General features: G+C 33.5%; 1 protein-coding gene across 1 annotated transcript in view; it reads right to left on the bottom strand.

Moving 5' to 3' along the window:
• The window catches only part of LOC126968798 (synaptic vesicle glycoprotein 2B-like), a 33,064-nt gene extending 22,842 nt beyond the window's left edge, over window positions 1-10,222 (bottom strand). Inside the window, exon 1 of the mRNA XM_050813911.1 lies at window positions 10,054-10,222. Coding sequence (XP_050669868.1) covers window positions 10,054-10,057 — 4 coding nt within the window. The 5' untranslated portion in view covers window positions 10,058-10,222. The remainder of the gene's footprint in view (window positions 1-10,053) is intronic.
• Window positions 10,223-13,323: the final 3,101 nt, after the last annotated feature.

Raw genomic sequence — 13,323 nt, 5'->3', positions numbered from 1 at the left:
CGTACCACTCTATAATGGTACTAGGACCATGTCAGGCAAAAAATATTTGTCTAGAAAAATTTACCTGTCTAGACAAACCTACAGAACAAAAGTGAAAGAGAAGGGATATATTTCGTTTGTCGTTATTCTATTTATGTGGCAATAAGTTTCCTGCAACTTCTTCCCATTCAAGCTCTATATTTTCCGAAGTGGTGATAAGTGGTTAGAAGAAAAAACTTTTGACATTCATAAGAGAAATTCCTTGACCTAGATGAATAAAGTGATTTTGATTTGAATTGCTCACTGCTTAATATTTTTTTCCTGTTGCCACCGCTAGATCTATAATATATTGAAAATTAATTTACGCACACTGCGGTCTATTCGTACTTACTACCGGGCAGTATATTGTCTCTGACATGACGTCGCTGACCTCACATCGTCGCTTTGTTACGGTGAGCAAAACAAGCATAACTAGGATATTATTATTAATAAAAAAAAAAGGATTGTGTGGTTTTATGAAACCACGGTAATAGTGAAAGATTTTTTTCACATTATAGACATTTAACTAAAATTTTTGGAATAATATTTACATTAAACTCTCAAAAACAAACAAAATAGCGTGGAGCACTGGCACAAATGAGTAATAGTCTATACTCGTACACTACACATTAAGCTGCTGCGAACTAAAGGCGCCGCCAAACCGTCACGCGACATGCAACACACAGACGAAAACGTTTGAGACGATGTTATAAAAGTTTCACTTTAATAAACTATGATTTATTTTTAGTATTATAGATTTTTTGTAAAAGTTTTGTTTTGCGAAACTGATTACTATTATTATAATGTTAAAAATAAAACAATTAAAGAATCTGCGTTAAGAAAAAAAAGTATTTATTTTTCTGGTAGTACTATTATAGCGACGCAGAACGACAGAAACCACAGAACTATTAACCAAAAATGTCAAAATGTAAACGAAATGAAAACTTCAAAAACCAAACAGTGATAGTATGAAAAAAGGTAATGTAACTCCACACCGTACTGACAAAACAGGGCGAGTGCGAGGGGGTGAAAGGCGTTCAGGAGGGGGCTTCACGTTCCAGCGAGGTTCACAAATAATGTAGCCGTGTAGTACTAACGTATCGGGCAGCACCCCTAATACTAAGGGATGAGACACACGAAAAAAACAGCCGGTGCCATTTTTACTCTGCTTAGTTTACAACAGACTGTAACGTCAAGCTATTTATTTTGATGGTATTGGGTTATTTTATGTTGTTCGGCTACAGAGATCGTAACCCAAATATGATTAGTGGAATACTTTCACTTCACGATATCATACTATTTCAAGTTTACCAGTGGGAGGCTCCTTTGCACAGGATGCCGGCTAGATTATGGGTACCACAACGACGCCTATTTCTGCCGTGAAGCAGTAATGTGTTAGCATTATTGTGCTTCGGTCTAAAGGGCGCCGTAGCTAGTGAAATTACTGGGCAAATCAGACTTAACATCTTGTCTCAAGGTGACGAGCGCAGTTGTAGTGCCGCTCAGAATTTTTGGGGGTTTCAAGAATCCTGAGTGCTTTGTAATGGGTAGGGCGTATCAATTGCCATCAGCTGAACGTCCTGCTCGTCTTGTCCCTTATTTTCATAAAAAAAATCAAGTAATAATCTGACAAGGTGCTTCCAGTATAATAGCGTATAGACGAACAAAGTGCGAGAGAAAGAAGAACATCTCTAACGGAGACACAGCAAGATAGAAAAGGAAACCGAATATATTGTTACTGTAACCGATTTTTGATTGACAAGTCGTAAAAAGTCAGCCACGCTTGGCATTAACTTATTAGTATTTTACTAAGATATTGGCAAATCAAACTTAGTTTCGCTTTATGGGGCTGTCAGGTCTTCTATACGCTAGTATATTTAAACTCTACTGATAAGACCAAATCAACGTTAACTATTATCTCTGTCTTTATTGTTTTTTAACATTTGTATTGTTATTTTTTCTTTTCTTTATTTAATGTTAATTGTTCACATCTATTGTACTTGAAAAAAAATTTGGTGGCAGTTTTTCGCAAATAAAAAAATATTATTATTATTATTATAATGTATCTAATATAATAAAATAATAGCCTTTTCTACACAAAAATTTTTGTTTTAAAGTAAATATAATATTTAATTTCGAAACGAACGTTTCGGACTTCATCAGAGCTGAAGTCTGGCCGTCGTCTAGTCCCGATCTTAATCCGCTGGATTATGATTTATGGCAGTTTAAAAGAATACGGCTTGCTCTAAACGCCATGATAATTTGGAGTCCCTAAAACAATCCGTGCAGTGAAGAATTTTCCCATGGAAAGAGTGCGTGCTTCTATTGATAACTGGCCTCAACGTTCAAAGGACTGTATTGCAGCCAATGGAGACCGCTTCGAATAAGCTATCTATATTTTAAATTGTTTTATATTTATGTATTAAACTAACACACTGTAAAAGTTATAAATGTTATTTGCAATAGAATTTATTTTTTCTTTGTTTCACTGTTTATGCCAAGACTAAATAAAATATATTATGATATTTATTTTTAGCATCGGTAACGTACTACAAGGCGCTTCGTAACAAGAACACTTAGCTTATTAACATAATATTTAACATATAATAGGGCATGTTACGAGGTAAATGATCTTTTTCATACTTTTGAATAGAATAATGAGGACAAGTTAAAATATTTACAATGTTCACTGTGGTACTTACGCTATAGATGCATTAAGATCAAGACTGAGCCGTGGCAAATACGAACTGTCTAAAAAATTGACAGTTGCAGAGACTGCCGATAGAAATGAAAACTTAGAACTTCTACTGTTAAAATATGTCATAATGTTTAAAAAAATAAATTATTAATTTAAATTTATTTTAAAACTTATTTTCAATAATATATTAATCAAACAAAAACACTATTTCAACAATGCACAGTAAATGCACATTGAATTTTTAACTAAATCCATTAAATTTCACTTATAAGATATACACAGTACTAATGTTGTACAATAAGTCAGCTGCATAGCTACAGATATACTGCTATAAGCATTTCGGTGACGCGAACTGACAAGTTTTCACGGATCCCTAAGGTGTCTACTATATATATTTATTTTATTTAGTTTTTAATACTAATTATCTATTTTTCGCGTGCACCAGTCACGAGCATGTAGGTGACGCGAGTCTATAAAATTATCCTCTACCAAAAAGCGCCCAACGCGGCTAAAGAAGTTTGAGATACGTCTGTTTATGCATATTTTTTTAGAACTTAGCCGCGTTTTTGACTTAGTAAATTAAAAAGTACATTGGAATAAACTGTGTAAGTGTTCAGTGTCATTAAAAAATGTTGATCTGTTGAGAATCTGGTATGAGACCCAAACCAATTGTATGCGTTGGGGCGACTCTTTATTAAAGTAATACAGGTTAAACTGCGGAGTGCGCCAAGGTGGGTTTATATCACCCGATTTGTTCAACTAGTATATGAACTGAGTACAACATAGTTGGGTTGTCATATTGGCAGTACTTGTGTAAATAATTTAAGTTACGCAGATGACATGGTTCTTCTCAGCCGCTCAATCAACGGTCTAAGGCGCATGCTCTCAATTTGTGAGTGATATGCGCTTGGTCATGATCAACTACAGATGGTGTTTAAGGCGGGTCACAGGCCGGATAAGGTTCCTTATGTTTTTTTCAATGGTACACGGTACACCAGTTGATCGTGTGGGACGGTGTTAGTATTTGGGTCATATCCTCACAGAAATTTAAATGATGACGAGGATATAGAACATGAGCTCCGTGTGCTTGCTGTGAGATGTATTGATGCAAAAAACTATTGCAAGATGGATAGCGTGCCGGTTTTCTAAATGTAATAAAGAAGTAAAAGCGATATTATTCAAAACATACTGTCAACATTTTTATTGATGTAAAATATGGTCAAACTTCACTCGAAAAGCCTATGGAACCAGGTACAATATAATGATGCATATCGCATCCTAATGATATTGCTCAGGTAATATAGTTCGTCTAGCATGTTTGCAGACGACGGCGTCAAAGATTTCTTCGCAATAATTAGATTACCTCCTCTCCTCATCCACTCCTACACTAAAACCAAAAGTGTTGCTACTTTATCCCAAACGGGAGCTACTGACAATCAGTGCTGTGACCAATTGTCACAGGTGACCTGAGTAGCATCCCTTTTGGTACACACTGCCACACAACTGCTATATTATAATATCTTAGTAAAGTTATTTATTTATTCTTTGTAAAATATGTTCTAGGTTAGTTTTTAGTAATAGTTTTTCTTTTTTTTATTCTTATTTTTGTAGCAATGCAATGTTTCATGTGTGTGTCAAATAAAAGATATTATTATTATTATTATCAGAGTACATGAACAGTCCCATTCGTAAACATTGGTTAAGTGTGCCTCGTAGTGTTAAGCATCATAAATAGTAGATATTGAATGTTTTAATTCAAATTAATATCTTAATATGAAAAATTTTTGAAGTCATAATCGCTGTTATTGTTACTTTGTAAAATTATACAATATGGATGTGTGAAACATTTATTATATTATTATCTTATATATAAAATTCTCGTGTCACAATGTTAGTTACCTTACTCCTCGGAAACGGCTCTACTGATTTTTATCAAATTTTATATGCATATTTAGTATGACTGAGAATCGGCTACTATCTTTTTGTCATCCCCCTAAATGTTAAGTCCACCGCAAAAATTTTTTTTTTGACAATTTTTATTTTATTTTATTATGATTCAGCATTGAAAAATACTAACAAACTTAAATTTTTGCCCTTCTACGATCTACAACTATTTTTGTATTACGATTTTTATATTATTCTGTTCCATCCACCAAACCGATATAGGGTTGCAAAATGGCAATCGAATACAATAATTGTAGTACGATATATTTGGTAGGTCTGAGAATCGGTTGCATAAAAATTTTAATAATTGATTTTTTTAAATATGTTATATGGCATACGACGTTTGCTGGGTCAGCTAGACCTCTATAAAATCTATACTATATAGTAAGCCTTCTTGGTCAAAGAAGTTTTAATTAATTTAAATTTCTTGAATTTGTGCTTACTTTACCTACTTGTATTCTAATTTTTTCTACTTGTATAACTTTTTTATCTTGCCTAAAATGTAGAAATAAAAGCAGTTCCAAAATCACTAGAAATTGTAGCTCGATCATTCCTCTTGTCAAGAATAACTCATTTCAGAGATCTCCGATGGAAAATAATGAAACTTCTTGAGTCAATTAAAGTCCAAACTATGGCAGGATGTTTCTATTACAGTAGGTACCAACTCATTATTATACACTGTGAAACTTTATGGCTATACTATACTTAATTTAATGGTTTACTTTATGGGTATACTATACAATAGTTAAGTTAAGTTATTATATATTTTATTTTACGAAATGCTCACATAATGCCTCTTTTTATTACGGTATGTGTGGATTGATGCATCTACTATACTCAATAACTCTTGTGTTTATAAGTATTAATTTACTTTTTTTTCTTTTTTTGACTTAGGCACTCGTGTAAGCCTTTCAGTTTTTGACATTTGAGTATTTTTGTCACTTTGCATATATTGTAATTGAAATGATTTGTGAAACAATTAAAATGTAAATCTTGACTTAAAAGAGTGACAATGAGTTTCTTGCTACTTCTTCTCATTAGCTGAACCCTTTACGAAGTAGCGGTAAATTCAATAAGAAACATTTTTTTTTGACATTCATTAGTGTCTTTTCTGTGACCTACATGAATAAAGTGTTTTTGAATTTGAATACTTTGGACCAGACATTCTGTATTATGACTATGTGATGTCAGAAATGGATTTGGATTATATTTTAATACAATTTTTGAAGTGCTAAGTTTTCGCAAAAACTATCCATCCCAGAACCCTTATCAGCTGTTTTACTGAACTCTCTTTGACCTAAAAAAGTCATCTTTTTTAACGTAGATGTGACACAATACCAGATAATAGTAAAATGCCTACTATTCATTGCAGCTGTGAGGCAAATTATGTTCTCATTTTGTCAGGATGACGAAGTTATATTGTATGTGCATTTTCTTTAGCTGACATTGAAAATCATTACAAAATTGTATTGTAAGTATGCTGGAAGGATGATATCTCGATGGCACTGCACCTTTTTAGTCATCTCAAGTGGCTCGATAAACATTTTTTATCGCTATATGTCAAGATTGTAAGATATTCCAAATAATCTATATATATAAAAATGAATTGCTGTTCGTTAGTCTCTTGGCTACCGATTTGGCTAATTTTGGTCTTGAATTATTTGTGGAAGTCCAGAGAAAGTCCGGAAAATGCTGCTAAATTAAATAAAAACAACAAATTTGTTTTTCCTTTGATGTGTCCATACATAATTTCTAGGAGAGAATTTATTGACGCACGGTTTGACAGTTCTGCTGTGAAACAATTTAATTACGACAGCAGGGTGCATATTTTACGAAGTAATTTTTGATGTTATGATATATTATTGACAACTTCATATTAAAAATTAAAAAACATTATTTTATTTATTAATATACAGAACAACGTCTGTCGGGTCAGCTAGTATTAGATACAAAATCGCGGCAGTTCTATTGTTCACATATAATGAACGAATATCTGTACAAACGTCCGCTCTGTCACAAGATATGACGGACAGGCGTGTCAGTACACATTTATAATGTAAATAATGGTTGACATTTTAGCAGAAACGTCTTGAATTATAAAAGAATCTTTTCGATTCTATAAACGCATAGCCAAAACAATTGAAGTTGGAGGTAATTATAGGTAAGTTGCATTTAAAACTACTTGAATTTGTTTGTGACAGAAAATCACATGATTAGAAAGCTAAGATAAAATTTCAGGGTTTCACTGTAATTATTAAGTTTTAGTTAATCATTAAGTTTAACTTTAAACGCGCGTAAATATTACACGCGCACACTTTTTTAATGGAAGAGGAGGACAAAAATAAAGCGGGCTTATGCTTTAAGAGCTTATTTTTAGGGTTCCGTACCTCAAAAGGAAAAAAAACGCAATCCTTATCACTTTTTGCCAATCCGTCCGTCTGTCAGTCAAGACCCTTTATCTCAGGAACGCGTGGATGTATCGAGTTGAAATTAAAACAATTTGCTCAAGTCTACAGCCTCTTGAAGCTGTGAAAAAATCAAAATTCAAATTTTACGTAAAAAAGGTGCGGCTGTTTATTTATTTGGACACATTCAAGGGAATCACAATTTATAGGGTAATTTTCGTTGACCTAGATCTATGCAATTTTGCAAGTAATACCGTCGTATAGTACAAGTATAGGGAAAAGTCTGAAAACTAAACATTTTTAATTAAATCATTAAAAAACAGGGTCTTTATGCAAGGAACAGCGATCCAAATTCTCAATTAAGTTACCCGTGTTATTTTGGGTATCGTATGAAAGGGCTACATTGGCACAAGGTGAAACAGATTTTTTTTTAATTTTTATTATGTTATTTTTGTTTATTTCGATTTATGACGAATAATGAAATAAAACCGCCTCTTTTTTATAAGTAAAGGTAGATAGTTAATAATATGTACGGAACTCTCGATGGGCGAGTCCGACTCACATTTGTAGCGTTTTTTTAAGAATTTCTACTGTATATAAAAAAAACAAAGAATTAATGGCCTTACAAATAAACTTGGTATAAAGTTATGACTGAGAATAAACCAAAAATATGCAAAATGTTATGACTATATCGCTGACAACTCTATCAATACAATGATAATTCCTGAAGTTTTTCGAATGCCAGGCAACCTTGCAAATAACCAAACCAGTGGGAGGCTCCTTTGCACAGGATGCCGGCTAAATTGTGGGTACCACAACGGCGCCTATTTCTCCCGTGTAGCAGTAAAGTGTAAGCATTACTGTGTTTCGGTCTGAAGGGCGCCGTAGCTAGTGGAATTACGGGGCAAATCTGACTTAACATCTTATGTCTCAAGGTGACGTGAATTTTAGGGGTTTTTCAAGAATCTTGAGCGGCACTGCATTGATATGGGCAGGGCGTATTATCAGGGCGTCACCATCAGCTGAACGTTTCGCACTTGCTCGTCTTGTCCCTTATTTTCATAAAAAAAACGCGGGTAACGTTGAACGTAAAAAAAAGCAATCATATGCAAAATGTCTAGTTGTAAACATTTTGCATATTCCAAGTTTATTCTCAAGTATAACTTAATACCGAGTTTATTTGTAAAGCCATTTATGTATTTATCACAAGTACATCTGTAACGCCTGCAAAATGTTTATCAAAAACAAGTGAATAGCTAATTTGAATATTTTAGTATGATATCGGTAATTTATTTAATTGTTTCGTTTGTGCAATGCTCGATTGATTAAAATATATAGGGTATATTATTTATATATTTTCACGAAAACACATTGCAATTTTGTGAGTGATATTTTTCATGGTGGTGGTGGTTCTTGGTTTGGCGCGTTATGGAAAAGTTTACAGAGTGAATTTAAATATATTTTTTTTTGTTTTTGTAATGAAATAATGTCACAGCAGAACTGTCAAACTGGGCGTCGAAAATTTGAGGCATTATTCATACAGAAATAAAATTTTAAATTAAAAATTATTAAGAGTCATGAATTCAAATAATAACTGTCCAATTTCTCAAGTTAGATCAAACTGCATACAGTGTGTAAAATTTAATTAAAATCGGTTCAGTAGCTTAGGAGGGACACGAACTTTTCAATCTAAACTTCTTTTGGCGTGTTAGGTAAAATTGAGAGTGAATTTTTACGTTGTGCGCGCACACCGTCACGCAAATTCGACACCCTGACGTTAGCTGGTCAACTAGACCATCATACTTCAGCTACCAAGCTTCTTGTAATTAATATGTCTACTGAACCACAGCCAATAGACGAGAAATAAATAAATTTCAATATATAAATAATCTCAATTTATATACAATTTTTAAAATAAAAAAATAAATGTATAAAATTAATGTTAAAATATGTAAATACACGTTATATAACTAAATTATGCGGTATTATAATATTTTCATTGGTTGTTTTTAATAACTTCTGTATTACAATATTGTTTTGTCTGTTCTTTTTTTTGTTTTATTTTTTTTTATGATTTTTACGCCAAAGAAGAATAACTATGTTAGCTTGAAAGGTAGTAACGAAATATGTTATTTTATAGCCTGTGTAGTGATTTACAGGTAAATAAAACGAGCAGATGAACAGCCATTGATATTAAATTGCATCAGCTCATAAAATCGACGCCTCAATTCCAAAGTGTGACACATCTGAAATTCAGTAGGCTTGAGATAAGTATGAGAAATTGTTCCATAAACGATAACCCGCTACAGAGAAACAAGTCGATAAGTGAATGCAATTTTTCGTTTCATACAGTCACAACTCGAATTAATTTTTAATTTTGTTCGAGAACCCATTTCCTGAATTATTATTCTTTGGAACTGAGATATCATAAGGCATAAAAAGGCATTTATTTTCTCAAAATTGATTCTTTTAGAATTCTTTTTTATTTCCAACACTACCTCCGCTTGGGATACAAATGGCGCTGTGAGAGAGAAGAAGTTGTGCAAGAAACTCTCCCAGCATTCTTTTCTTGCACTCTTTTCAATAAAATATACAATATTGTACTTGTCATTGTTATTGCTATAAAATAATCATAATCTAGTCCCAGGCTGTCTGATCACTAAGATATTCAGACGTGGAGTATAACCCCCTTATTCATAATAGTCTGCTAACTTAAAACATTGCTAATTCTCACTCTGTCTTCTTCTATTGACCTAAGTCAGAATGAGAAAAAACACTCGTAAGCGGCTGTTTAAAGTTAGCGGACCATTATAAATAAGGGGGTAAGGATTTAAGACAGAGCCTTTTTTGAATAAAACATTTAAATTTATTTATAGATAATGCCTGAACACTGACTGGGACTTGATTATAAAAGTGTATACATACCCTTAAAGCTATTAAGTATCTTATGCTATATAAGGCTTAGTTCACATTAGCCGTATAACTTACCCATGGCTGTATTAGAATCACTTCACTATTTAAGTCCAATAACCAATCACGTTAATACGTTTATCGTTTTACCATCGTCACCCTGTAGTGGTCTAGAATGCGCGCGCGCACAGCCTCAAAGAGACGCGTGCTGAGTTCAGAGGCTTGCTTGCGAATGCCAACTCGCTACCGGCACTTTACATAGATTCCTACCACTTGATAACGATAAGGACATACTATCACTCATCTCGTGCTATCTTTCGTGACCATCCATCTTGCGGCCGGGCCGATGTCACTCCGATGGTTACATAACATGACGTCACACTAGTGCTGTTTCTAATTACTTTCGACGCTAATATCGATGTAATTAATTCTAAGGCTAGTTCACTGTCAGCCTTCTTTAAGGTAGGGCTGTCAAGCTCAGAAAATTGCGACATTTTTATGAAAATAAGGGACGAGACGAGCAGGATGTTCAGCTGATGGTACTTAATACGGCCTATCCATTACAACGCAGTGCCGCTCAGGATTCTTTAAAAGCCCCAAAAATTCTGAGTGGCACTACAATTGCGCTGACAAACATAAGATGTTGAGTCTCATTTGCCCAGTAATTTCACTAGCTACGGTGCCCTTCACACCGAAACACAATAATGCTTACACATTATTGCTTCACGGCAGAAATAGGCGCCGTTGTGGTACCCATAATCTAGCTGGCATCCTGTGCAAGGAAGCCCACTGGTAAAGATTATTGACTAGATTTTTAGAGTCAATGTTTTATTAAATCAATTTGTTTTCAATTATCGATGCTTTTAACTTTTTTGTGTTGTTTTTATTTCTTTATATGTTCAATCTTTATCTTAATGTCCAATTCTTTTGGGGCTGCTAATTTATATCCAGCAGTTTTTAGCTTCTTCATGTTAAATAGCGTTTTCAATCAGGAATGTTCGTCAAATGGTTGTAGTAAATAAAAGGTTTCATAACTTGAAAAATCGGAATAATAATCGTAATACTTATTGCTGTCACGTGAGACTCATATTAAAATATACTCGTACAATGACGTTTTTGGTCACCCACCCCTGAATATATTTTTTTATTTTTTTGACATTCTTTTTATTTTTATTTATTATAATTCAGCATTAAAAAATACATACAACATCAAATTTTCGCCGGTCTACGATATACAACTATTTTTGTATCGCTTTTTTTATATTATTCTATTCCATTCAGAAATCCGCTATAGGCTTGCAAGATGGCAATCGAATACAATAATTGTAGTACGATATATTTGGTAGGTCTTAGAAACCGTTGCGTCTAGTTTTTAGACCCCAAAAATTTATTTTAATTACTTTAAATATGGCAATACAACGTTTGCTGGGTCAGCTAGTTTTGTTATAAAAATTAGTGTCTTGCTTAAAGAAACTCAAAATTTGCTCACTACATAATACTTTTAAATGCGACAAAAATGTGCAAGCAGATAAAAGGTTTTAAATTTTACTTATAACTGAACGTGGCGGTGACATGAGGCGGGTCGTCCCCTTCCCTAAAATATGGTCGAGGGAGGCGATGGCTTGTCCAGGTGTCATGCTCATGAAGAGGCGCTACTAGTGGCATGGTTGGATGATCCTGTTACCAGAAACTGCTTCATGTTTTTAAAATTAATGTTATTTCCTTTTTTTAACTTACTCGTGTAAGGTATTGAATATTTAACGTTTTAATATTTTTCTTACATCACTTTACATATATTGTACCCAATTTAAATGATTTGTAAAACGATCAAGCTGTAAATGTTGATTTAAAAGAGTTGCATTGAATTTCTTGCCACTTCTTCTCGTTAAAGTTCAAACTTTTCCGAATTAATATTTTGAAAAGTGTATAATCTCATCATAAGTTATCATATACAGATAGTGGATACGTAATTAATTAATTAAAAGAATAAATAAATATTTACACACACTTTTACACAAATTATCTTGCCCCAAACTAAGCATAGCCTTTACGATGGGTCCTGTACCCATAGGCATACAGGCTATGCCTAGTAATAGTAGCCAACAATGATATACCTATTTATTGTACAATATACTTACTAATACTTAAAATAAGCTGATACAAAAGACTCTCATTAAAAAGTTGATTACTGGAATGAATGATACATCCTTTTAGCGCTGTTTCCAAGTAAATTGCAGTCGCAAAGCTCCTTTGAGTCCTTTGGGAACGTCGGGACAGCTGGCTGTTGCTTCCAGAGATAAAATAATTTAACACAAATACTCCGCTAAGGAGATTTATTATATTTTCCAACATAATACCCTCAGACAATCTTTGTTGTATTTTTATGATAGCATATTTATCTTAAAACATTCACGGGCTTCTTAGACGATGGCATTGCGATAATTTTCTTTTCAAGTCAGGCATCTAACATATTGCTAGGTGAACCGGCGTGTGTTTTAAACTCTTTAAAACATAACAGGAGACAATTCTTATACGGCCTAACAAATAAAGTTGGCTCAGTTGGTAAGATCACTCGCACGGAACGCGAGAGGTCGCGGGTTCGAGTCCCGCATGTATTATAAAATTTTATTTTCAAATTTTATTTGTTTAATTAATCCCAGAATTGAAAGAATTTTATTGGCTTTCCGAGAGTTTTTGCAAGGAGATCACCAGCTTTCTCACTGAGCGTAGCTGTCCGATCATTTAGATATTCAGCAGTGGAGTAATAGGATTTACGACAGAGCCATTTTTTTATAAAACATTTAAATTTATTTATAGATAATGCCTGAACAGTGGCTGGGATTTTACTATAGAAGTGTATACATTTACCCTTATAGCTATTATGTATCTTATGAAGCCTACTAGAATTAGTTACAAGCAATCCATGTAATCCATGTAAGCTAATGTACATTAGCTTACATATCTTGTCTCCTCCACCAGTGTTGCTGAGTCACTTCTTCTGGAAAATGTTATAAGATGTCAACAAAGTTTCAATTTTAGTTTTGTTAGCCCTGGAGAAATAATTAAAACTTTTAAATCTCTAGACATGAAAAAAACTGCTGATATATGGGGCATTTCTGTTAAAATAATAAGTTCAATAATTGAAGTCATAGCACCATATCTTGCAATTGTATTAAGCGTGGCGTGTTTCCTGACCATATGATATTATGAAACATAGTAAAATTACACCAATATTTATGTCGGGATGCTCTTCTGACCCGAACAACTATCGTCCTGTGTCGGTCTTGCCGACCCTTAGTAAAATTTTTGAAAAAATAATTTTAATCCAAATTCTTACTTACTTTAACT

This window comes from Leptidea sinapis, chromosome 1, assembly GCF_905404315.1.
Source record: "Leptidea sinapis chromosome 1, ilLepSina1.1, whole genome shotgun sequence".
Taxonomy (NCBI): Eukaryota; Metazoa; Arthropoda; class Insecta; order Lepidoptera; family Pieridae; genus Leptidea; species Leptidea sinapis.
The sequence above is the reverse complement of the archived record's forward strand: the minus strand, read 5'-3'. Positions and strand labels throughout refer to the sequence as shown.